Source organism: Babylonia areolata, chromosome 26, assembly GCF_041734735.1.
Source record: "Babylonia areolata isolate BAREFJ2019XMU chromosome 26, ASM4173473v1, whole genome shotgun sequence".
In the NCBI taxonomy this organism is placed as follows: Eukaryota; Metazoa; Mollusca; class Gastropoda; order Neogastropoda; family Buccinidae; genus Babylonia; species Babylonia areolata.
Genome location: NC_134901.1, coordinates 39134492 through 39161762, shown reverse-complemented (window position 1 = coordinate 39161762; position 27271 = coordinate 39134492). Strand labels below are relative to the sequence as shown.

The 27271-nt window shown below is 42.8% G+C and overlaps 2 protein-coding genes across 4 annotated transcripts in view; both read left to right on the top strand.

Annotated features, from left to right (window-relative positions):
* LOC143300152 (GDP-mannose 4,6 dehydratase-like) overlaps positions 1-24517 on the top strand; it is a 49408-nt gene extending 24891 nt beyond the window's left edge. The window contains exons 6-12 of one of the 3 annotated variants that reach the window (XM_076613692.1): positions 2965-3069; positions 6768-6895; positions 9197-9315; positions 10899-10995; positions 12528-12596; positions 13627-13688; positions 20515-24517. In XM_076613692.1, the coding sequence (XP_076469807.1) occupies positions 2965-3069; positions 6768-6895; positions 9197-9315; positions 10899-10995; positions 12528-12596; positions 13627-13688; position 20515 (581 nt within the window). In that variant the 3' untranslated portion in view covers positions 20516-24517. Of the gene's footprint in view, positions 1-2964; positions 3070-6767; positions 6896-9196; positions 9316-10898; positions 10996-12527; positions 12597-13626; positions 13690-14774; positions 15060-20514 lie in introns of those variants that run through there. The other 2 variants (XM_076613691.1, XM_076613690.1) reach the window with 2 other exon arrangements.
* Positions 22983-26512, top strand: LOC143300311 (ribonuclease H-like). Its single transcript, XM_076613909.1, has 3 exons — positions 22983-23064; positions 25744-26192; positions 26438-26512. The coding sequence occupies exons 1-3, from the start codon at positions 22983-22985 to the stop codon at positions 26510-26512; spliced, it is 606 nt and encodes a 201-aa protein (XP_076470024.1).
* Positions 26513-27271: the final 759 nt, after the last annotated feature.

The following is a 27271-nucleotide window of genomic DNA, read 5'->3' as shown; positions in this document are numbered from 1 at the left end:
CATTTCCATAAATTCATCCCTACCTTGCTTTTGGAGGACGACTGCACTCACAAAAATAGAATAAAATAATAATAGCCTCATTCACGCCTGAATGTATGCTCCTTCACATTTCAGTAGTGGCTGGTCCTTAGGGATCCACACATACCCCCTTCACACCCACAGGGCTAAGAATGCCTCTCTTGGTGCAAGGACGGACAAGGCAACCCAACTCATTTGCCTGCAACAATCACCCATAAGGCTGGAGATGCACAAGGAAGGATGAGGCAGTCCAACTTAGAGGTGCCACTCTGGACACACATGCCTTTCATTCCTTTCAAGTTTGTAAGGCATCCCTTCTTTCTCCCCTTGCCTACAACAACCCTTGGTTTGCACCACTGTGATTGTGACAAAAGCTCCACACAGGCCCTACATCCTAGCCAGCCTTCCCATGAAGAGGTGCTACCTGGGCAATTACACAACCCTGTCCCAGAGACACCAGGGACATCAAGTCTTTTGTTGCCAAATGTCTGCCATCCTATGCATAGGCAACATACCAGTGCTGTCATTTTTTGACAACGTCAAAAAAGGGGGGGGGAGTGCCCATCGCCTGTCAGCTCGCATGGAGGAGCTCCACAGATCTGGCTGTCATGCCTGAGGCAGGCCCAACACGGTGACCTACCTCTGTCTCGTGCCACAGTTTCCTTCAAACACAAAAACCACTTCCACTATCGGCCCACATCCGTTGTGGAATCATCAGATCAAACCACATGCGCACCTCCTTGCATTGACGCTCATCCGCTCAGCTGTGGTCCACAGACCTCCCCCACAATACAGCTGTGGACCTCTGTCTTCTTTACCCGCACTAATGTCCTTAGGCGACACAGTACACTCTACTTTCGTCAAATTCTACTTGAGGGACACCTATCGCCTTAGGGATAATGGCTCATCGACTTCTACCAGAGAGATGTCGCACGCCTGCGGGTTGATGGCGCAAGAGCCATCGCTTCTGTGGTAGCTGCACAACAGACCATCACAGCTCACAGACAGTAGAACAGGCGAGCCCTCCACCTTGTCGCGCTATTCTGCACTAGTTGGGTCACGGTTAAGTATGTGTAATTAAAAGGAAATTTTCTATCTAAAATTACGTTTAAATAACATACTTTCCGTGACCCAAATTTAAGACCCTCCCGTCCTCCCCGCTTCCTGTTCTTCCTGCTTGCTGCACTGGTGATGGCATATTGCCGTCAAAAGAGGGCGATAACCAGCGGGACAAAGGGGAGGTTACCTACTTCCGGGAGGTTATCGGCCGTAGTTTCGTCTGCTCCGCATGGGCGGATAGTTTGCACAGGACAGGAATGTCAGACCCCTGCCGGAGTCTGCACTAGTTGGGTCACGGTAAGTATGTTATTTAAACGTAATTTTAGATAGAAAATTTCCTTTTAAATGAACATACATCAGGTAGAAGACCCCTTTCTACTCAATAATAATTTGCTTACTGACCACGTCGAATGCCAGCCAGAGATCACCAAGGGGGCATGGCTTTTGTGAAGAGTGTCTCATATTTCAAAACAGACTGTAGGAATTCGACAACCGCCTATGCCCCATGATTTTCACAAAACGCAGGGCCTGAACCTGCACAGCAGACACTTAATCAGCCCACGTGCAATTTCAAAGGAGTGATTGTCATCAAAGAACTTAACCCTCTGACTTGCAAACGTCAAAAAGCTTGCCAGCTCAGTTTCTGAGACCATGATTGACATTTTACATTGACTTTGTTTACCCACCTTTTTCATTGTTGGGACATTGATTTACTTACATGTCTGCAGGAGCTGTGATTTGTTTTCAAAAACTTACAGCCTGTTTTAATTTCTTCAACAGGTATAATCTGACAATAGGCATGCTATTTCTAGCGTATTTTGTTTCTGTTCTTAATGGATGTCATTATGTAGAGGTGGAAATAGACTTTTTTGTTGAACAAAAATGATTATCTTGACTTTACATGCTTGAACAATTACCTACAATCAACCTAATTGGGACAGAAAGCCCAGAAGCAGAATCTACACTCATTTTCCTTCACAAAAACGATCACTTTCTTTCTGTATTGCCTATAGCTTTTGTGCTGGTATTTTTTTGTGATTTATTACCCCCGAATCCTCAAAATGGGAGAACACTTTTTTTTTTTTTTTTTTGATAACAAAATTCTCTGGCACTGAACTGGTTAATCATGGCACAAAAGAAAAAAAAAGGAATGGTCATTGTCAGAGGCATATAAGTCCTGGGTTTATGTGCAGGAATTTGACTATAGTTGTGCCTAATTTTCGTTTCAGTATTTTTTTTTTTTTATATTATATTTTTATATTCAGTTTTTCAATCTGGATATCCCTGTGCGGTCAGCTGGACAATAAACAAAACATTGAAAAGATTATCTCCCTTAGACAACATGATTGAAATGATTATTTCCCTTAGACCATTTATCTCTCCCCCCCTCGCCCCCTCTCCTTTCCATCCGCTGTACCCCCAACTCCCATTCCATTCCACCCTATTGTAAGTGTTAAGGTCATCAGCCTTCAGAACCAGAATCAGAATACCTTTATTATCTCGTAGAGAAATTAAGTGTGGTGAAGTCTGTGATACATACAAATAAAAAGCAAAACAGTAAATTTGACATACAACACATACATAACAAAATAGCACTCAACTCAGTCATTGCAAAGCAAGCCCCATAACTTTCCATCATTTCAAACACATACATACATGCGCGCACGCACACACCCGCCTGTATGCAAGCACCCATGCACACTTATTGTATATATACACATGATCAAATGAATATAGTGGTAAAATCAATAGAAATTGATACCAATCTGTAAAACATTCAACATACAACACTACCCACTTTTTTAGGGTATCTCCCACCCGCTGCAAGGATGCTGGGATTTCTTACATGTCACATAGAGTACTCACCTGTGGTTTACGTCTGACCAGGTGTGGCCAAGCTGTACGGGTTCTGGATTGTCGTCAACTACAGGGAGGCCTACGACATGTTTGCCTGCAACGGAATCCTCTTCAACCATGAAAGCCCACGCAGAGGTACAGCTTATATTTAAAAGAAGGGAAAAAAAAGGTTATGATTATGGATGAATATATGTCTTTGATGCTATGAAACTGGACAGGATGCATGCTTATTCTTTGAGTGAGTCCCTGGGATGTTCTAAAAAAAATTCAGAGCAAGCAATTAAAAAGAGTAAAAAAGATTGAAACAGGGTTTCAGTGTAGCAATTTAGATTGGATTATGAGTGTGCAGCATCAGTCTGGGACCTCCCTAGAAAAATGGTCAAAGTCGCTTGGACCCCCCAGTATATTAAAAAACAACAACAAAAAAACCCACCTTTTCCCAAGCCCTGAGATTTATGTTATGATGTATGAGCTAACCATGACATGCAAAGCATGTTTTAAAACAAAGAAAGCAGGTTCTTTTAGGAAAAAAAACAACAAAAAAGAAGATATACACCCACCCACCCACCCACACATACCCACACTTACACACATGAACATTTTGTCACATGGAAGAAGCTCACCATTAGTTATGTAAATAATAGTCATAACAAAAAAGAGAGGCAAAGCCTTCAAGACTCACTTGTGATACACTTAAAAAAAAAAAAATGCAAGCTTTTTATGTATTTAGTGTAATTTTAAAATGTAATGTTTAAGATGAGAAAGATCAGTTTAAAGCAGATTAACACACCTAGCATTAATTACAGAGTAATTTCCCTTTTTTACTTACTTTACCAAAACGTTTGCAAAATAAATAAAAATTCCATGCTTAGCAAAAGAAGTTCCTGTTTGAACAAAAAATGATAATAATGACTGCTCTAGTTGTTGGGTCAGAATATCAGATCAAAGTGCCAAGTTTAGAGAATACAAAAAATATAAATATAACAGTAAATGCAGTTTGCATATAATTAGGCTTATTTTTTATTTTTTTGTGCCCATCCCAGAGGTGCAATATTGTTATAAACAAGATGACTGGAAAGAACTGATTTTTTCCTATTTTTATGCCTAATTTGGTGTCAACTGACAAAATATTTGCAGAGAAAATGTCAGTGTTAAAGTTTACCACGGACACAGACATAGACACACACACACACACACACACACACACACAGACAACCGAACACCGGGTAAAAAAAAAACTCCACCTTTTCCCAAGCCCTGAGATTTATGTTATGATGTATGAGCTAACCATGACATGAAAAACATGTTTTAAAACAAAGAAAGCAGGTTCTTTTAGAAAAAAGAAAAGAAAAAAAGATATACACACACCCACCTACCCACACTTAAACACATGAACATTTTGTCACATGGAAGAAGCTCACCATTAGTTATGTAAATAATAGTCGTAACAAACAAACAAACAAACAAACAAAAAATCAACCCACAGTAGCCCAAAAGACCGCCCAAAATACCAACCACCATGAATTATCCCTAATGTTTTAATTTTTGTATTTGTATTTCTTTTTATCACAACAGGTTTAACAGGTTTATCTGTGTGAAATTCGGGCTGCTCTCCCGAGGGAGAGCGCATTGCTACACTACAGCGCCACCCATTAAAAAAAAAAAAATTTTTCCTGCATGCAGTTTTTATTTGTTTTTCCCATCAAAGTGGGGGTTTTTCTACAGAATTTTGTCAGGAACAACCCTTTCGTTGCCGTGGGTTCTTTTACATGCGCTAAGTGCATGCTGCACATGGGACCTCGGTTTATCGTCTCATCCGAATGACTAGCGTCCAGACCACCACTCAAGGTCTAATGGGAAGTAACCCACTTGAAAGAGCGATGTGTATTGTGTTAGCATTTGGCGGGTTATTTCAACGATTGCGCTTCAGAGGCAGTTCTTGTAGAAAGTGTCAATCTCTAAGTTTGTGAGAAGAAAAAAAAAGAAAGAAAAAAAAAAAGAGGGGGAGCAGAGACCAGAACATGTTACGGCAAAGCATTTTAATTTCCAACACACTTTAGAGTGGTGTGGCTAAGTGCAAGGCCACTAACTGACCTTTTCTTTCTTTTCAAAACTTTTTGACTCACTTGTGTAAACAAAGTGAGTATGTTTTAACCCGGTGTTCGGTTGTCTGTGTGTGTGTTTGTCTGTGTGTCCGTGATAAATTTTAACATTGACATTTTCTCTGCAAATAATTTGTCAGTTGACACCAAATTAGGCATAAAAATAGGAAAAATTCAGTTCTTTCCAGTCATCTTGTTTAAAACAATATTGCACCTCTGGGATGGGCACAAAAAAGTAAAAAATGAAGCCTAATTATATGCAAACTGCATTTACTGTTATATTTATATTTTTTGTATTCTCTAAACTTGGCATTGATCTGATATTCTGACCCAACAACAAGAGCAGTCATTATTATCATTTTTTGTTCAAACAGGAACTTCTTTTGCTAAGCATGGAAGTTTCATTTATTTTGCAAACGTTTTGGTGCAGATAGTAAAGAAGGGAAATTACTCTGTAATTAATGCTAGGGGACTTAATTTATCACAAGTGAGTCTTGACGGCCTTGCCTCTCTTGTTATTTATTTTGCAAACGTTTTGGTGCAGATAGTAAAAAAGGGAAATTACTCTGTAATTAATGCTAGGGGACTTAATTTGCTTTGAACTGATCTTTCTCATCTTAAACATTACATTTTGAAATTATACTCAATACATAAAAAGCTTGGATTTAAAAAAAAAAGTCTATCACAAGTGAGTCTTGAAGGCCTTGCCTCTTGTTTTTTTTATTTTTATTTTTATATATATATTTTTTTTTACTCATTACCTGGTAACTCCTCCCCTCCCCCTAGTTTGCTCCTGAAGTCCTGTTTTTTTTTCTTTTCTTTCAATGATCCCCCCTTACCCTCCTGCCTCCAGCTTACTCCAGCCATCCTGTCTCCTCCACTCCCCTTTCTCCCCCCCAGTTTACTTCTGTAATCTTTTATTATTATTTTTTTTATTTTTATTTTTTTTAGCGATTCTCCCCTTACCCTCCTCCCTCCAGTTTACACCAGTCATACTTTTCTTAATTCCTGTTAACGTAGGTCATCTATTGCCCCCCCCTCACCCGCCCCCCCACCCACCCCCAACCCCCCAGTTAACTGCAGCGATCCATTATATTTTAACTCATCACCCATTTTTTCCCTCATTCAACTTGGGTCATCCTTATATTTACTTCTCACTTTGCACTTTAGTTTACCCCCATTCAGCCCACCCCCCCATCCCCACCCCTCAGCTTCCTCCAGTCATCCATTATATTTTAACTTGTCACCCTTTTTTTCCCCTCATTCAACTCTAGTCATCCTTTTTCTGTGTGATTCTCTCCATTCATCCACATTTTTTTCCTGTTAACTCCAGTCATCTGTATATATTTTTTTCCCTGTTAACCCCATTCAGCCTTTTTTTTCCAGTTTACTCCAGCTATCCTTGATATTTTAACTCATCACCCACTTTTCCCCCCATTTAACTCTAGTCTTTTTTTTTTTGTGAAATCAACCCCATTCATCATTATTCTCTTCCTGTTAACCCCCATTCATCCTTTTTTCCCCAGTTTATCTAGTTTTGCATAATATCTTAACACATCACCAGATTTTCTGTCATTTAACTCTTAGTCATCATCGTTTTTGTGAGATTAACCCCATCCATCCATATTCCTTTCCTGTTAACTCCAGTCACCCATTTTTTACTTTTCCTGGTTAACTCCAGTCAACCATACGTTGTTTTTTTTTTTTTTTACCCCCTTCCTGCCTTCCCAGGAGAGACGTTTGTGACGAGGAAGATCACGCGAGCCGTGGCCAAGATCTTCCTGGGGCAGCAGGACATCCTTCAGCTGGGGAACCTGGATGCCAAGAGAGACTGGGGACACGCCAAGGACTATGTGAAGGTGGGTAGAGCTGAGTCAGTGTTGGGTGCTGGCAGTGAGCTGTTAGGTTATGAAGGTCCCGAAGCAATGTGAAGGTGGGTAGAGCTGAGTCAGTGTTGGGTGTTGGCAATGAGCTATTAGGTTATAAAGGTCCCAAAGCCTTAGTTTTATATGTAGTAATCAGTGTTGGGTGTTGGCAATGAGCTATTAGGTTATAAAGGTCCCAAAGCATTAGTTTTATGGCGATAGTGGCAGTGCATAGATGTTCAGTGTGTCTAGCGCTTGGCATCAGAAGGTGGGGAGCGCTGTAGCATTGCCTGAATCAGTGTTGGGTGTTGGCAATGAGCTATTAGGTTATAAAGGTCCCAAAGCATTAGTTTTATGGCGATAGTCGCAACGCATAGATGTTCAGTGTGTCTAGCGCTTGGCATCAGAAGGTGGGGAGCGCTGTAGCATTGCCTGAATCAGTGTTGGGTGTTGGCAATGAGCTATTAGGTTATAAAGGTCCCAAAGCCTTAGTCTTATGGCGATAGTGGCAATGCATACATGTTCACTGTGTCTAGCGCTTGGCATCGGAAGGTGGGGAGCGCTGTAGCATTGCCTGAATCAGTGTTGGGTGTTGGCAATGAGCTATTAGGTTATAAAGGTCCCAAAGCCTTAGTCTTATGGCGATAGTGGCAACGCATACATGTTCACTGTGTCGAGTGCTCAGCATAGGAAGGTGGGGAGCGCTGTAGCATTGCCTGAATCAGTGTTGGGTGTTGGCAGAGAGCTGTTAGGTTATAAAGGTCCCGAAGCCTTAGTTTTATGGCGATAGTGGCAACGCATACATGTTCACTGTGTCGAGTGCTCAGCATAGGAAGGTGGGGAGCGCTGTAGCATTGCCTGAATCAGTGTTGGGTGTTGGCATTGAGCTATTAGGTTATAAAGGTCCCAAAGCCTTAGTCTTATGGCGATAGTGGCAATGCATACATCTTCACTGTGTCTAGTGCTCAGCATAGGAAGGTGGGGACCAAACCTGTCCTTTTGTTGCCGTTCTAACCTTCCCCGACCATAAATCAGGTACCTATTCACACCTGGGTAGAGTGAGGAAATTGGAGTAAAGCGCCATTCCCCAGGACGACTTCTTCTTCATGCATGGGCTGCAATTCCTACATTCACTTGTCTGGACACAAGTGGTTCATTCGTTCTTTAGTTTAACGTCTTTTCACTGTAAGTGGGCTTTTACGTGTATGCCTGTTATTACCCAGCCATGTAGGCAGCCATACTCCCGTTTTTCAGGGGCGTGCATGCTGTGTATGTTCTTGTTTCCATAACCCACCGAACGCTAACATGGATTACAGGATCTTTAAAGTGTGTATTTGATCTTCTTCTTGCATACACACACAAAGGGGGTTCAGACACAAGCACGTCTGCTCATATGTTGACCTGTGAGATTGGAAATGTCTCCTGCCCCAACATCTGCACCGTTTCAGTGGCATTACTCCCACGCCGCTCATTTTGATTCCCCCATACATGGCCACACCCATGTTCGTCCATCGCAGTTCCAGCGTCGGCAGTCCACAGGGAACCATCGATGTTAGGTCGCCAGGAGGCCACACACCAGAGGAGACCCTGCACTGCTGCTGAGTCACTTCGGTGGTGTTCAGTGGTGCCTGTTCTGTTTTAACGTACTTAGGACACCACCTACTAAGCCCCTTACTAACGACAATAATGGCTTAGTCGCGGAGCCAGACTGAGTGAGCGTCCCTCCCAGAGTGGAGACCGCCACCACGCCCCTCAAACAACAGCCCCCCATGAATCTGCCAACACTGACGACATTGACAGGACTCACCCCAAGCACGGAAGTGGAGGGGTATCGAAACTGAGGTCACCATAAGAGCAGGGCATGAAAGGCCACAGACTGTGAGACTATTTTGTTTTTATATTGATGACGATGAAGGAGGATGAGGATGACGATGATAATGACGATGTTGCTATGGAGGTCCATTTTTGGTTTGGGACTGTGTGACAAGGCTGTACTCTACGCTTCCTGTCATGAAAGTCTCCACACTTTACCCACCATATGCAGGTTCCGAGATTTGAACTCGGGACCCTCAGATTGAAAGTCCAACGCTTAAAGCACTCGCATATTGTGCCTGTCCTAAGGGACCATTATTCACACAGGGCCATATCAGGGCTGATAAACTGTAAACTAAGGAACCAGTATTTACAGTTTTTCACCCGTGATATGGCCCTGTGTGGTTGGCTGGCTGGGGTATAAATAACAAAAGATAAAGATTCTTTTGTGTATCACAAGTGTGTGTGTGTGTGTGTGTGCAGGCCATGTGGCTGATGCTGCAGCAGGAGAAGCCGGAGGACTTTGTCATCTCCACGGGGGAGACCCACAGTGTGCGCGAGTTTGTGGAGAAGTCCTTCAAGGTGGTCGGCATCGACATTGAGTGAGTGCCCCTCTCCTCTCTTCGCCACTCTTCCCTCCTTGGATGTTTTCCCTGCCCCTTGTCTCTGTCTCCCCCCCCTCCCCCCACCCCCTTCCTGTCTTTCCCACTCTCTCCTCCACAGCCCTCACCTCTCTCTCACACACACACACTCAACAATTTACTGACGCAAATTACTGCCACACACACACACACGTATGACATTGAGTGAGTGCCCCTCTCCTCTCTTCGCCGCTCTTCCCTCCTTGGATGTTTTCCCTGTCTCTGTCTCCCCCCCCCTCCCCTCCCCCCCCTTCCTGTCTTTCCCACTCTCTCCTCCACAGCCCTCACCTCTCTCTCTCACACGCACACTCAACAATTTACTGATGCAAAGTACTGCCACACACACACACACACACACATGTGACATTGAGTGAGTGCCCCTCTCCTCTCTTCGCCACTCTTCCCTCCTTGGATGTTTTCCCTGCCCCTTGTCTCTGTCTCCCCCCCCCCACTCCCCCACCCCCTTCCTGTCTTTTCCCACTCTCTCCTCCACAGCCCTCACCTCTCTCTCTCACACTCAACAATTTACTGACGCAAATTACTGCCACACACACACACACACACACACCCACACATGACATTGAGTGAGTGCCCCTCTCCTCTCTTCGCCACTCTTCCCTCCTTGGATGTTTTCCCTGCCCCTTGTCTCTGTCTCTCCCCCCCCCACCCCCTTCCTGTCTTTCCCACTCTCTCCTCCACAGCCCTCACCTCTCAAACACACTCAACAATTTACTGACGCAAATTACTGCCCCCCCCCCCCCCACACACACACATGACATTGAGTACCTCTCCCCCTTGGCCAGTCTTCTCTCCTTTCCCCCTGTCTCTGTCTCTCTCACACACACACATTCTCTCCTTGATGCTCTCCCTGTCCCCCCTCTCTCCTGTTCCCTTCCTGTCTTTCTCACTCTCCCCCTCATGACCCCCCCCAGCCCCTCTCTCTCTCTCTCTCTCTCTCTCACACACACACACATTTGGCATAACTGAAATTAATGTTCATCAGTTTCGCAATAACAATAGAAATAAATTTGCTTTGTTATGTCCATTGTGGAAAGTCTCTACTGAAGATAAGTTCATTTTGTCTTGATATGTCCTGCTTTGCATCATCTTCGTGTGAAATTCTTACCAAAGAAGTATTATACAGATCCATGTTTGTTCTGATTAGGTCTACTGATGGCTTCTAGCAATGGAAATACTGTTTGTAGTTTGGCACTTTATCTGTTCAAAGCATTTCAGCTGCGAGTATCTCTTGTATCATAAATTTTGTGAGGACCTGTGGTGCTTATCTATGTATTGATTATTAACTGTTGTTGCCCCTCTTCATATGGGGCCAAGGCCTTAAATGAATAAAATATCTGTCTCAGTCTGTCTCTCACACACACTCACTTGAGGCCTGATAAGTGTGTTGGGTTATGCTGCTGGTAGGGCATCTGCCCAGCAGATGTTGTGTAACATATATGGGTTTGTCTGAACGCAGTGACTTCTTGAGAAAGTGAAACTGAAGGTGCGCGCGCGCGCGCGTGTGTGTGTGCACATTGTTTCAGGTGGGAGGGAGAGGGGAAGGACGAGGTGGGGAAGAACAAGGCGACAGGTAAAGTGCTCATCAGGGTCAACCCCAAGTACTACCGTCCCACCGAAGTGGTGAGTCCAGTGCAAAGAATGGCCCCCGTTGTCGTGGTAGCCTTTTGTTTGCAGAATTTTTGTGTGTTTGTGTGTGAATCAAAATCGGTTTTATTTGAATGTTTGCTTGTGCATCTATGTGGGCGTGTGTGTGTGTGTGTGTGTGTGTGTGTGCATGGGAATCTGAATCACGTTCAGATTGTGATTGTTCTCAGAATTAAGATTTTGAAGACACGTGTGTGTGTGTGTACTAAGACACCCGTGTGAGTGTGTGTGTACTAAGTCTTATTTGTGAATAAACATGTATGTATAGTGAATGTTCTTATTCATGAATGTACATGTGTGTATAGTGAATGTTTGTTGGTGTGTGGGAGGGGTTCTGTGTGTGTGCATGCAAAGAGTGATTATGCACTCGGAGTTTATTATTTGAATGTATAATGATATTTGTGATTTGTGTTATTGCAGTAATAGTAATATGTTGATTTCTGCTTAGTATTGATTGCCCCTCATCTTAACGAAGATAGTCTCTGCCATTTATAATCCTGTCTGTCATCACCTATTCTTCAGGAGAGGAGGAACAAAATTAAAAGTGTTTGTTTCATCATCCATCAGCGTACGGTCATGGAAAATAAAAAAGCGATAATGTTAAGACAGGGGCTTCTCATAATGCATGGATGAGGACGCATTGCTTGTTGGAGTGTGTCCCGGGGACATTAGAAAAATGTCAGTAACAAACACATAAAGAGTGAAAATTGTGTACTGGAGCTTCAGTCTGATGTGGAGATTGTCTGCTACAAAAGAACAGTGTTTCTCTTCACCAGTTCTTGGCCCAGAAACCAAGGTAATTATGACTCGACAGGCGCAATAGCTGAGTGATTAAAGTGTTTGACTTGCAATCTTACGGTCGCTGGTAACAGCACCTGGCGGGTAAATGGAGATTTTTCTGATCTCCCAGGTCAGTACATGCAGACCTGCTAGTGCCTGAATGCCCTTTGTGTGTAAATGCTCGCAGATCAGATACGCATGTAAAAGTAAAAGATCCGATAAACCATGTCAGCGTTTGGTGGGTTATGGAAACAAGAACATACCCAGCATGCACACCCCCGAAAACGGAGTATGGCTGTCTTCTTGGCAGGGTAAATAAACTGAATGGTCATACATGTAAAATGTTAAAGTCTGTATGAGCGTGTATGTGCAAGACTGAAACCTGATTGAGACACAGGAAACGAATGATGAGCGCACAATGCCAGCTGTCAGTCAGCTTTATCCAGGTAGGCAGGCTGTTGTGCAAATGCCTCTGTGTTTGTAAAGCGCTTTGAGCTTAGTCTCCAACCGAGGATAGGCGCTATATAAGTATCCATATCATCATAATCATTGGTATCCCTGCCTTTGTATGTCTGGTTGGCAGTGCAGATTTGATCAGAAGGCATAGCATTAGAGTGTCCCTGTGAAAATCATCTGGGACCCATTGGAATTACGGTAAAAAGAGTCACTGGGAGCCAACATTGTCAAAACATAGGAAGCCCTTTGAAGATGCTGTTCTTGTGTTGCAGGAATTTCTGCTTGGAGACTGCTCCAAAGCCAAGGCCCAGCTGGGCTGGGAAAGGGTCTACTCTTTTGATGTAAGTGGTTTTCCATAGAAACAAACCACCCCTCAGAACTTTGGGCAGAGAAAGAAAAGAAAAATGTAATATAAAAACAACTGAAAATGGGTCTGAAAAAGTTAAATATAATATAAAACAACCCGGTGTAGTTGAACATGTGCTTAATTATATACACGTGCATTCACGAACATACTTTCTGTTGCACGTATACATTCATGCGCTAACTGAGCAGTTAAGAAAAAGCTAAACTTTTCAAAATAACAACCTAATGAAGTCTCTCTTGAGTGAGTGTACACGTGTGTGTGAATCTGTTAGTATTCATGTCTGTGTGTTTATGTGTGTGTGGTTTTTTCATAACAAGTTCATTCTTTAGTCTCACGCCTTTTCACTACATTTGACAAATATGTTTTCCATTCTCCCCACTATCTTTTTGACCGATATGCCTCTTGAAATTTAAGTTGGTTGTGTGCATATTCGTTCATTCTTTAGTATAACGTCTTTTCACTGTAAGTGATATTAGACGAGGGAAGGAAAAAATTGAGTAGGAGGAGGGAGTGCGGGGGGGAAATTACTGTGTACGCATATGAGTAAGTGAAAGTGTGTGTGTGAAAATTATTGATTTCAGTTTTGTTTAAAAAATAAACAAAAAATCATAACAATATAACATATTTCTAATGAAAAACTAACAACTATAACAGCGAACCAATTGGACTATTTAACGAGGAGTTGAAAAAGTCATACATTAGCAATGGACTGCAGAAGATCTTTACACTGAAGATGATTTCAGTTCAGGGATTTGAGACTTTCACATATCGCAAGTTGGTATATGATCGGCTGTTATGTGAGCACCACAGATGTATGTGTGCGTGCACGTGCTTGCTTTTGTGCATATGCTTGTTTGCATATATGTCTTGAGTGGATATATATATTTATATGTGTATATATAGATATATATATAAAACTTTTATTGCAAATGTCACATGCCCCCTTGTCTGGGAGGTGTGAGTGTCAGTCTGCACCATCACTGTTGTTACCATTATTTGCACAGGCTTTGGTGAAGGAGATGGTGGAGGGTGATCTAGACCTGATGAAGACCAACCCCACAGCATAGTAAGTACACATGAACTTTGTCCCGTCTCTTTTTATTTCCACAAGGAATGATTGCGTTGTGGTTTTTGCTCTCTATGGATTACATGTAATGAAAATTATTAAAAAAAAAAAAAATCTTTTAAAAAGTCTCCTGAAAGTCTTGGGTGTGTGTGTAATTTGAACAGGCTGAAAAACCTCAGGTTAACATTAAAAAAAAATATATCCATCTTGTTTTGCAGTCTATACTTCATACAGAACTATTCTGTTGTTTTCCTTGAACTTTGTGTGTGGGCGTGTGCACATAACGCATGCATGGGGCAGTTTAATCAAGTCGGAGTTTTTCTAATTTCATGTCAGAAGTAGAGTGTTGGCCTGGAAGTAATGCAAGCCTGACTTATAAGGGAGTGTTGCTGGTATCATGTCCCACGCTAGCCCATGGACTGGGAGTTTACTTCCCCTCCACTTGAGTGGTGGTCTGACTGCTAGGAGTTCTGATGAGACTACTTCTTCTTGCGTTCGTGGGCTTCAACTCCCACGTTCACTCGTATATACACGAGTGGGTTTTTTGCATGTATGACCGTTTTTACCCCGCCATGTAGGCAGCCATACTCCGTTTTCAGGGGTGTGCATGCTGGGTATGTTCTTGTTTCCATAACCCACCGAACGCTGACATGGATTACAGGATCTGTAACGTGCGTATTTGATCTTATGCTTGCGTATATACACGAAGAGGGTTCAGGCACTGGCAGGTCTGCACATATGTTGACCTGGGAGATCATAAAAATCTCCACCCTTTACCCACCAGGTGCCGTCACCGTGATTCGAACCCAGGACCCTCAGATTGACAGTCCAACGATTTAACCACTCGGCTATTGCGCCCGCTGAGTGATAAACAATACCATGCAGCACATTGGTTGTTTTTTTTGTGTGTGTGTACGTTCCTGCAGTCTGTTGTATGTAGGGTTTTTTGTTTTGTTTTTGCACATTTTGTTGTGTTGTTCCAGTATATTGTATATAGGGGTTTTGGTAGGTTTTTTTTTTTTTGGTGTGCATGTTTTGTTGCGTTTCAATGTATGCAGGATTTGTTCGGTTTTTTTGGTCCCCCAGGAGAGAGAGAGGGTGCAGTACACAGATGCTCCCTGTGCCTTCACTGCCTGGATGGCCGATGTCTTGAGTGCGACATGGGCACTCTGTCTCCCCCCCCTCCCGTGTCATTTTGGGACCAAGGGTGTGTGTTCTCATGCCGGTGTTTGTCCTCACATGTGTATGTATTGTTGTTCTCATTTCTTCTCTCCTCCCCTGGACATTGCAGAAAAAGAAGGAAGTTTAGTGCTGAAACCAGGCCCAGTTTCAACTGGCTTTTGAAAACTTGTGGCGTTTTGATTTTTTTTTTTTTTTGATTGGGATGGGGGGGGGGGGGGGGGGGGTCATAGAGGTATGTTTCTTCCTAACTTTCACTGCCATAACAGACTTGAGTTGACTAGACGGTGCACCGCCACAGGTGACTTAGTCGACAGTTTCAGTAGCTCAAGGAGGCGTCACTGCGTTCGGACAAATCGATATACGCTACACCACATCTGCCAAGCAGATGCCTGACCAGCAGCGTAACCCAACGCGCTTAGTCAGGCCTTGAGAGAAAGAAAAAAAAAAGGTGAATAATTAATAGATAAGCTTACATAGATAAATAAATAAATAAATAATTATGATATATAAAAAAGGGTAGTAGTAATGATAATAAAATAATAATAAATAAATAAGACATCAAGGGGTCATGTTAACAAGACCATTTTTTTTTTTTTTTTTTTACATTGTAAAAAAGCTTGACAGCTGCAGCCAGTCTCCCCGCATATACAACGACTTACCTTTGCCCTCTGACCAGGTTTTGAAGTGAACAAGTCTGTGTTGTTTTAACATGAATCGAAGCCACAGACGACGGGCGCAATAGCGGAGTGGTTAAAGCGTTGGACTGTCAATCTGAGGGTCCCGGAGATTTTTACAATCTTCCAGGTCAGCATATGTGGAGACCTGCTAGTGCCTGAACCCCTTTCGTGTGTATATGCAAGCAGAAGATCAAATACACACGTTAAAGATCCTGTAATCCATGTCGGCGTTCGGTGGGTTATGGAAACAAGAACATACCCAGCATGCACACCCCTGAAAACGGAGTGTGGCTGCCTACATGGCGGGGTAGGAATGGTCATACACATAAAAGCCCACTCGTGTGCATACGAGTGAACGCAGAAGAAGAAGCCACAGACAGAGCATTGTATCTAAAATATTTAGCACTGAGATAGAGAGTTGCTTTTCACACAGAAACTTGGCGGTGAAAGTAGTTAAAAACAAATGTCTGAGACGTGGGGAAAGGTTTCATTGTAAAACTCCCCCCATCCCCCCTCTGCCCACGTTTCGAAAGGTATGTTTCATTTTTTTTTTGCTTGTATGTGTCAGGTATATTTCATTTTAAATCATTTGTTCATGAGGCTGTGCAGACATTACAAAGGTGGGCGTGTGTGTGTGTGAGTGAGTGAGAGTGAGAGAGAGTGAGTGAGAGAGAGAGTGTGTGTGTGTGTGTGTGAGAGAGTGAGTGAGAGTGAGAGGGAGAGAGTGTGTGTGAGAGTGAGTGAGAGTGTGTGTGTGGTGGTGTGTGAGAGAGGAGTGTGTGTGAGAGAGTGTGAGAGAGTGAGTGTGAGTGAGACTGTGTGAGTGAGAGAGAGAGTGATGATGAGTGTGAGAGAGAGTGAGTGTAGAGAGAGTGTGGTGAGTGAGTGTGAGGAGAGAGTGTGTGTGTGTGTGTGAGAGTGAGTGTGTGTGTTGTGTGTGTAAGAGAGAGTGAGTGACTGTGTGTGAGAGGGTGAGAGTGAGGACTGTGTGTGAGAGAGTGAGAGTGAGTGACTGGTGAGAGTGAGGATGAGAGTGAGTGGTGAGAGAGAGTGTGAGAGAGGAGTGTGTGTGGAGAGAGTGAGGAGTGTGTGAGAGAGTAGTGGTGAGGTGAGTAGTGTGTGGAGAGAGTGAGAGTGTGAGTGTGTGTGTGTGATGAGTGTGGAGAGTGTGAGAGAGTGATGTGTGAGAGTGAGTGTGTGTGAGAGAGGAGTGTGAGAGAGAGAGTGAGTGAGAGAGAGTGAGTGAGTGACTGTGTGTGAGAGTGAGAGTGAGTGACTGTGTGTGAGAGTGAGTGTAAGTGTGAGAGAGAGAGTGTGTGAGAGAGTGAGTGTGTGTGTGTGTGTGTGAGAGTGTGTGAGAGAGAGTGTGTGTGAGTGTGTGTGTGAGAGAGAGAGTGAGTGTGAGAGAGAGAGTGAGTGTGAGAGAGAGTGAGAGAGTGTGTGCGAGTGTGAGTGTGAGAGAGTGTGTGTGTGTGAGTGTGAGAGTGTGTGTGTGAGAGAGAGAGAGAGAGAGAGAGAGTGTGTGTGTGAGAGTGTGTGTGAGAGAGTGAGTGAGAGTGAGTGAGTGAGTGAGAGTGAGAGAGAGTGTGTGTGAGAGAGTGTGAGAGAGTGTGTGAGTGACTGAGTGAGTGTGAGAGAGAGTGTGAGTGTGTGTGTGAGAGAGTGAGTGAGTGTGTGTGTGAGAGAGAGTGTGTGTGAGTGTGTGAGAGAGAGTGTGTAGGTGTGAGAGATGTGGAGAGTGTGTGTGTAGAGATGTGAGAGTGTGTAGAGTGGTGTGGTGAGTGAGAGTGAGTGTGTGAGAGAGAGTGTGTGAGTGAGTGAGTGGTGTGTGATGTGAGTGAGTGTGTGAGTGTGAGAGTGAGGTGAGTGGAGTAGTGGTGTGAGAGAGTGAGGAGAGGTGTGTGAGAGTGATGTGTGTGAGTGGAGGGAGTGAGTGGTGGAGAGTGAGTGAAGTGTGGGGTGGAGAGTGTGTTGGGAGTTGTGTTGGTGTGGGTGAGAGTGTGTGTGTGTGTGTGAGAGGTGTGAGTGAGGTGTGAGTGTGAGAGTGGAGTGATGGGTGAAGAGTGTAGTGGTGTGAGTGAGAGAGGTGTGTGAGAGAGTGAGTGAGTGTGTAGAGTGTGAGTGAGTGAGTGAGAGTGAGTGTGAGTGAGGTGAGAGAGAGAGTGTGTGTGAAGAGTGAGAGTGGTGTGTGTGAGTGAGTGAGAGAGAGTGTGAGAGTGAGTGAGTGTGTAGAGTGGAGAGAGAGTGTGGTGAGTAGTGGTGAGAGTGTGATGAGAGTGTGTGTGGAGGAGTGTAGAGAGTGTGTGTGAGATGAGTGAGTAGTGGAAGAGGTGGTGTGATGGATGTGTGAGGAGAGGTGGTGAGGAGAGTGAGAGTGTAGAGAGTGAGGTGTGGTGTGAGGAGTGTAGTGAGTGTGGAGTGAGAGTGTGTGGTGAGAGATGTGGAGTGTGAGAGTGGTGAGAGTGGAGTGTGAGAGAGTGTTGTGAGAGGAGTTGTGTGGAGGAGGTGTGTGTGAGGAGAGTGTGAGAGTGTGGTGAGTGAAGTGTGTGAGTGAGTGAGTGTGAGAGTGTGTGGGGTGAGTGAAGTGTGTGTGTGTGAGTGAGTGTGAGTGATGTGTGTGTAGAGGTGTGTGTGTGGTGAGTGGTGTGTGAGAGGTGTGGAGTGTGTGAGGAGATGTGTGTGAGAGTGTGTGTGAGGAGAGAGTGTGGTGAGAGAGAGTGAGAGTGTGTGTGTGTGTGTGTGTGAGTGAGAGAGTGTGAGTGTGGAGTGTGTGTGTGTGTGAGTGAGAGAGAGAGTGTGAGAGAGTGAGTGAGTGTGTGTGGTGAGAGTGAGTGTGAGTGAGAGTGTGTGTGTGTGAGTGAGTGTGAGTGTGTGAGAGTGTGTGTGAGTGTGTGAGGGAGAGTGTGTGTGTGTGTGAGAGTGTGTGTGAGAGTGAGAGTGAGAGAGAGAGAGAGAGGTGAGTGAGAGAGTGTGAGTGTGAGTGAGTGAGAGTGTGTGTGTGTGAGAGAGTGTGTGAGAGTGTGTGAGTGACTGTGTGTGTGTGTGAGGAGTGTGTGAGTGACTGTGTGTGTGTGAGAGAGTGAGTGACAGTGAGTGTGTGAGAGAGAGTGTGAGAGAGAGTGTGTGAGAGAGTGAGTGAGTGTGAGAGTGTGTGTGTGAGAGAGTGTGTGTGTGAGAGAGAGAGAGTGTGTGAGAGTGTGTGTGTTAGTGTGTGTGAGAGTGAGTGTGTGTGTGTGTGTGAGAGTGAGTGACAGTGTGTGTGAGAGTGAGTGAGAGAGTGACACATGGCATTTATGCTTCTTAGCATCAAATTTAAAAATCAAATGCGCTTGCACAGTCAGCTTTTGTTTTTGATTGTTTGCTTGTTTTTAGTTGAGTTGGGAGAGGGGTAGGAGAAAAAAAAATTGTACGCATGTCCATTGATTAAGAAGAGAGAACTATAACCCAACAGAATCAGTAAATGACATATAACAAGTTGACATAACGATAGGACATGCTCAGCTCTGACTGTCGATTGTTTTTATGTGTAAGGAGTAATGAAGACATCATGCTCATTGTAATGGCAGATTATTTGCTCCAAAATATTCATGCCACCTTGTGTTCTCCTGAATGAGGAATACATTAACTTTTGCAGCAAAATACTCGGAACCACACATTGAAATATTTCTTTTGGACAACCATTTATGAGGAAGTTCCAGTCCAGAAACATGTTTGATCTTGATAAACATGATGAATTTTAGATTTTTGACTGGTCTGTTTCAGAATGTTAAAAATGAATTTTTTTTCCTCATACCCATACAATATAGCTGTATCTGCTGAAAAAGGGGTGGGTGGGTAGGAACAACAACAGTGTTGACTTCCATTGGGGTGTCTTTTTTGGAGTGTTGTCCAGCTGTACTTACAAAAACTGGTTTTGTTTGGAAATTTGCTTTGGACCAGGACAGACCTATGCTGGATATTGTTGGCTTCCCAATGCATATCAACCAGCTGTTTTTGTGAGTTCCCGAGGTGGGGATGAATTGTTTACTGTTACAGACATGAATGTGATTAGGAAACAAGTTATAAGTGGGCCAGATATGAAGTCCTTCCATGGGGATGGATGGATGGTTCATTGTTGATTAGGAAACAAGTGATGAGTAGTCCAGATGTTATCCACATAAATATTCAGAGGGTCGTCAAAACCCGCTGTGGCTGCTGGAGAAGCAGGAGGCAAGGAAGAAAATCCAGTCTTTCATTTGAAGACTATCAACCTGATGTGTGCTGTCTTCTGGCCATGTGCCCCTATGTGGCTGGCAAGTCCAGTCCTGAAGGGGCATACCTGAGCACACTGGGATGGTGGACAGGTGCTGATGTACAGGCCTTCCTGCCTTCTCTGGTGCTGGAACACGACAGTAACAAGAAATCTTAATTGTCCACTTCAAAACTAGATTACTGACTTTGGTCATTTCTGCTGCCAGTATATAGTATGATTATTTTTAAAAGACAGAGCTTTTCTCAACCAACTTACAAAGCAAAACAAAGCTTTACTCAACCAACAAGTCCAGTCAAAAACAAATTGTTCCTGTTTAGAAAGAGATACACTGTGGACACAGCTATGACACATCACCAGGACTTCCATTATGTGGTCTCAGAGAAGAGTGAAATATTATTCTGGAGCTGTATAATGAAACTGAGATATGAGGAGTTCTTTATCTGTTGTTACAAAAGAAAAAAAAAAAAAATGGAAAAGAGCCCCTTCCCCAAATAACCTTGCTTATTGATGCATATTTCTTCATTGTTTATAACAAACTTTGTTTCATAATATTCATTTCTGTGTGTTGTTTGGTTTTGTTGTTTGTAAAAAAAAAATAATTGCTGAAACAGTGAATTTTGTGCTGTAAAGTATGATTGAATCTCACCTTGAGCTTCCAATGGCTGAACAATTGACAAGCATCTTTTTCGAGGGACTTAATTTTTTTTTTTGGCAGGATGAGATGGAAGGGTGATGATTCATTGCTTCATGATGGGCAACAGCTGATTTAGGATAAAGAAAGAAGAAAAAAACATTTTTTGAGTGTTTATTTTACGTTTTATACAGGTTACATTTTAGAGCGATCATTTTGGTGTCTTTTTTTTTTTTTAAATTTTTTTTTTTTACTTTTTGTACAAGTTACCTTTTATTGTGATGTTTACTTTTCTTCTGCACAGTGTTTATTTGCTCACTTGCATAGCAGAATGCTTACAATCACCTTTACCTCATGTGCAGAAACTGCTGGTAAACCCCACCCCCCTTCCTTTTTGAATACGATTCATATACTGATAACAAAACCTGTGACTGAAATAAAGCAGCAGTCTATTTTATATAGTGGGTACTAGCTTTTGTTAATTATATCTACAAGTTATGTGGGTGTTTTATTCCTTGTTAACATTTTTGCTGCAGTGTTCTTTTTTTTCTTTTTTTTTTCCCCAAAGGGATTTTGGATAATGGGGATATTTTATCTGTTATTTTCATCATTTTAAAAGAATATTTCAGGAAAAAATGTTTCACCGGTTTGTAGTTTTTACTAAATACTTTACCCAGGATTTGGAATGATAAAATTGGGTTCTCAGTTTTATGAAAAGTAACGAGTGAACTAGATTTTTTTTTTTTTCCACACCCACTGAATTTCATTCCTCCTCGGGCTTTTCATGGAAATCTAGCAAATAGCCTAGGGTAAGTTATTTCTACAAAGTGCATAAGACGGATAGGAGAGGTTCTGTACTGAGCATGGTCATAACTTCTCCTTTGAAATGCTGGGTTGACTTTATTTTAAAAAAACAACAAAAACCACCCGATTTCTTTCATGTGTATTTTATGGGCAGAAGAAGAAATACAGCTAATCATCATTAATACTGATTTGTTGATATTTGTTACAAATACTTTTGTTGTTTAGTTTTCAATACAGAATGTTCATTTTTTTTAAATATATACAAAATGATGCTATTAGATTCATGGGGAAATAAATGTAAAAAGCTGTCTTTTATTTTTAAAGAAATATTTTAACCATTTTTGTGTTGGTCTTGTTTTGTTTTGATTTTTTAAAGGAAACATTTCTACCATTTGGTATTTCAAGATCTGTGATTGACAGGAAACACTTTTTATTGCCAATTTGTGTTGCATTAGAAATGTGTCCCTCTTTGTTGCTGCTGATGTTGTTTGACCGATGTCTTTAATTTTTTTGCCCAGTTTTATTTATATTTAAATTCTGTTGACTCATATGTTTTGCTTTTTTTATGTTCAAAGCTCGATTTGATTTTATGTGTATGTGTGAAATTTGATATGGAGTTTTTCATGAAGGCAGTGAAGCTTCTAATGCATATATGCTTAATCACTCTGTTGTTGTATGCTGTTAGACATTAATACTTTGTTTTGCTCTTTTTCAACTCACACACTAACAGCTAAGCTGTTCCAGCACCCCATTGCGAAGAATTCCTTTTAGTGGTTGTATGTGATCGTTTTTTTTTGGTTTTTTTTGGTTTCCCACCTTTGCTTGCTTGCTAACCAGTTGCATTTATGTCAGCATTGTGGTCACTAAAGTAACAGAGGGGAGGGGAGTTGGGGGGGGGGGGGGGGGGAAGGCTTGGAGGGTGGTGGGCAGACAAAGTACAAAATGTTTGTGTGACAATCTACAGTAAACAGGGATCTCGTGTGAATGTGTGAAAAGACCTGTACACTGTGTGATGTACAATGTACTCTGACCTACTTTCTGCAGAAGATTCAAGGAAAATGTATTTCTGCGTGTAGTTTGTGAATACATTTCTGTGTACAAGGTGTTCTCGTAACATTTGATTGTGTGCTCTTTTATTCATGTATTCCATTTGTTTAACACATGATGCATATTTGATCAGTGCGAACTGTGATGTACATTCTCGATTAGTATGATTTATTTCATATGCTGGTTTGCTAGTACTTTTATTTATTTTTTGGTAATTCATGAGTATTATTTGCATATGGTCATTTGATTATTTGTGCTAGAGAGACAACAGAAAGTGGAGTTTACTTGAAGATTGACAAGTGTTTGTATTAAGAAGTGTATGTATGTATACATCCATCCATTAATTCCATTCCATTAATGTATGTGTGTGTTTCTTGGGAGGCCTTGGTCACTTTATTGGGAGTTTACGCTTCTAACAAGTGGTGCAGCTCAGTTTTCTTTCATTGCATCCACTTTTTTTTTTGGTTCCCCTTTTGTTAGAAGAGACATATGTGTACCATGATACTTTCTGTACTTGAAACAGTTTAACAGTTTGTTGTAGAATATCCCCAGCCCCCTCCCATGGTTATGTTTTCTCCTTTAAAGCAGGATTTTCCTTCTTCCCATGAACGAAACAGTTGTCTTCCTAATAAACCTTATTCAGAAACGTTGATAGCAAACGGCTTAATAAGATGCCAAACTGAGGTTTTGAAAAGTGCCCAATGTTCCAAAGCACAGGGCTATCCACCAGAAGCTTCTCTAGTGCCAGAGGCCTTGAGCACCTGGCTCGCCTCGAATGCATGTGTTGGTGGTGGGCCTCTCTCCTCATTTTATCTCATCTTCGTCAGCAACATCAGCATTTTTTTTTTTTTTTTGTAGAGACTGTCATTCTGTGTCAGTGACACATGCCCCCCCGTGAACTTGCCAGAATTGCAGTATGGTTCTGCAGTCCTGGTAAAAGCCCCTTCACTTTTGTGTTTGGTAAACAACCTGTTTCTGGAGGTTGAGAGTGACTACACAAGGCTTTGGTGGTAAACAATTTGATACTTCTGGGAACATTATAGCTAGTCATTTAGTGGTGAATAGGCTGCTACTCAGGTCCTGCTGAATTTGAAAGCCATTCTTTTTTTTTTGCTGATTTTGTGTTGCATTTAATTTGGATCAGTTACTACAGCGTTGTCAAACCATTGTTTAAAATCATGAACGCAGAGATTTTTTTTTTTTTTTTTTTGCTGCTTTGTGTTTACTTTTTAAATTTGGGTCTGTTACAGTATTGTCAAACATTTGTAGTGATTTAAAAAAAACAAACAAAAAAAAAACATGAATGTTGACTTACTCTGTGGTTGAAAATGTTTTATTTTGCAGTGAAAAATTAAAATTATGTGGTGATGTTTGTTTTAACCAAATTTCTAAATGCTTTTCTTGCAGAATATTTTATCGATGCATTTTAGCACTGCTGAAAACAGAATAGTTACAAAAGAATAGTCTATTAATGGTGGGATTTTTTGTTGTTGTTGTTGTTGTTGTTTTTGAAGCTACCTAAAAAGCAATACCACTGATCAACAATGGAGAAAAGAAACAGAAAAAAAAAAAAGAAAAAAAAGGGTAACTGCTTTGACAGCATGTAAACAAAAGATGTGTTCTGACAAAGAGGAAGTCACTGACCTGCTGCACTGTCTGTTCCAATCACCCTCTGCTGCTCTGCCTCCTAAAATCCTCATCAGCTGACTCCAGGCAAGGTTCAAGGTCACATCGCCTTTTGGGAGGGGCAGGGAATTCCATTTCCACTGTGTCCAGAGAGCATAGGGGTGGGCAGGGCCCAATCCTCTTCTTCCGCTATTTTTTTTCTTGACCAAGGTACCCCATTCATCTGGGTGGACAAGAGGAAATCTGAGTAAAGTGTCTTAAAAAGGAAACAAACAAAATGAAACCAAAAAAGACTAAAAATGCAAAGACATGACAGTAAATTGTCTCTTTAAATTTTTATTCATTTATTTTCTTTATTTTGGCTTTCTTAAAAAAAAGAAAAGATTACTCATTCACGTATTTTATTTACTTGATTTTCTTCGTCCAGATCAAAACCATTTTCCTTTCACTCTTCATATTAGCTGGTTAGAAAGAAAAAAGACCAAGACGAAGTTGATAGTTTTTGTGTATTCATGGAGGGTGTCATTGTAACTGCACGAGAGGTTGGATTGCTTCATTTAGCGAGTGTCATTGTGTGAAACTATAAACTTAATAAATACAAAGGAATTGAGGTCATTGGTGTCACTTGTGTTCTTTCTCTCAACCTGCCTTCACCATTCTTACTACACTCATTCTCTTCTCATGATTCCCTTTTCTCCAGCAAACACTCCTCTCTTTCTCTCTTGCCATTGTACGTCTGTCTGTATGAGTGAGTGTTGTTTTTCTCTTAATTTTGTGCATGCGGTGTATGTGTACATACATAAGTATGGTGTGCGTGTATCTGCTTTAAAAAAAAAAAAAAAAAAGTCATTATATATATATATATTTTTTTTATCATTAAATTTCCCCCCATCATTTGTATTCTATTTATTTTTGCCTGGAGGGTTGGATGGAAAGAAGCATGCATGCTTATTCCACTTCCCTCATAAAACAAATTTGTACTCCCCCCCCCCCTCCGTGCCCCCCCTCCCCCTTCCACATACACCCCCGCCCACTCCCCCTTCCACATACACCCCCCCCTGCCCTTCTCTCGCATGGAAGCAAAATTATGCTTCATGCAGACTCAGATTGCAGCATCTGCTTCATCTTAAATAAGTACCTGGTTCTGGCCCTGTTTCTTTATGAAACTGACAGATTTCGATCCCATCATTTCTGTGATTGATGTATAGAAATGATTATGTTGATCTCTTTGTGGACATTGCATTGTCTATTAACATTTATCATATTCATCTTATTCTTCTGAGTGGTTTATTGTCTATTAATCACTGCAAAGTGATTTAGAACACGTAGCATTCGTTCTTGAGAGTACATGCACTGTATTAGTGGATTAGAGAGTGGGTGAGGGGACAGACACCAGAGTGGGTGGGGGTTGGGGGTAGGGTGGGGCCTAGTGAGGAAGAAAAAAGGAAGCTAACAGTGGAGTGGTGGGGTGTTGGGTGGAGGAGTCCGTTAAATTGCTAATGAAACAATTACAAAAAAACAAAAAAAACTACAACGTTGTCTGTTACAGAATGAGTTTTTTCACTATTTATGCCTAATATTTTCACGATTCATATTCATACCAGTGGAAAAAAACGAGGCTTGTATGGACACGGACCAAGATCCAGTGGCCTTGCTAAAACAACCCCACAAAGAACTGTTCAGGGAGGGAGACGGAGGAGGAGAGGGGGGGGGGGGGGGGGGAAGAAGAAGAAAAAAAAAAGCTATGACTGACATCGCAGAACGAACGGGAAAACCCATTTACAGAGGCGCGGGCTTTAACACACAATCGACAGACCTGGAGGAATGTGTGAACAGTTCCTCTGTGCGGAACCTGGACAAGAGCATACACAGATGGGTCTGCTGAAGAGGCAGTGAAGAACGCAGGAAGTGGGGTGTATATTAGATTCCTTGACGGCAAAACCACCAGAAAGTCAGTGGCTATAGGCACCCTGTCCACCAACTTCCGTGCTGAGGCCTGTGCTCTGCTACTCGCAGCCCAGACTTTCAGCCAGGAAGACACACTACCCACCAACACAGTGTTCCTGACTGACTGCAAGTCTATCCTGCAGAGTCTCCAGGCGCCAGGAGGAGAGGAGATCTTAAGAGACATCAGGCAAGAACTGAATCTCCTCAAACAGAGAACTGCTGTGGTGCTGCAGTGGATCCCATCCCACTGTGGCATTGGGGGCAATGAAAAGGCGGACCGCCTATCCAAGGCAGGCAGCAAATTAGAGCAGCAAGCCGACCCAGTGTCCTACAGCGAGGTAAAAACGATACTGAGAGACAGCTTCAGGAAAGCATGGCGCCAACGTCTGGACGTCGGGCCGGAAGACGAAAAAGACGGCATCCATGAGCTGGACAGAGCGGCACAGGTCACAATCTTCAGACTGCGAACTAGACACTGTCAGCTCCTCTCCCAGGCCCACAGACCCCCTCCCATATCCTGCAGTCCTGCCCCACCTTCGCCGCTCTGAGACGCCAGGCATGGCCCAGCCCTGTGGAACTCCAGGAGAAACTGTGGAGACCGGCGGGGTCCCTGCGATGGACCGCGGACTACAATGTCCTGACCGGACTGAAAATCTAGCGTGGCCAGGGAACGCGGAAGGAGGATGAATTTGAAACTTAATGCTCTGATTCTGCGATATAAATGAGTTTCCGTTGTTTTCTTTTGCAACAACAAAATTACGAGGTTCAAAACCTCATTTCCTTGGTCAGGAATATAGACGTAGACGGAGGGGAGACGGGTGGGGAGAGCAGGGGGGAGGAGACCATAAATCACATCATCCATTCGTTTATTTGTCATCCATTCGTTTATTTGGCTTCCCTCCTGGTCATGGATGTTGTTTAGACACCTCCCATAAACCAACGTGCAAGATAGCCTACCTGTGTTGGCCTCCTCAGAAATGGAACGAAGCCTAATATAATCACCGAGCTCTGTTGAAGCAACTCTGTCCCTCGTGCCACTAACAATGTTTGGAAAGCTGGATGCGTGCTCAACAGAAGCATGCCCAGACATTCATCACCGGGATCCCCGAAAAGTGAACGACCTTAGGGGGCAATAACTCAAACATGAACATGATGGAAAATGGCGCGGCTGACCACAGGACCAACAACGAACGAACGAACGCCCTATATATAATATACTTTGCCCCCCAAACCACGGAATCACTTTTTCAAGCTCCGCCCGTTGTTTCTCGCGACAGGACCTCTTCATTGTCCAAGCTGACACACGCGCGGTCAACAGAGTCAACAAGCCGATGTGGCGGAGTCCACCTACACACCCTGTCTGTGTCCAAGCACACCTCCAGACAACGCAGCCCGGAATAATCAGGCGAACAAACTA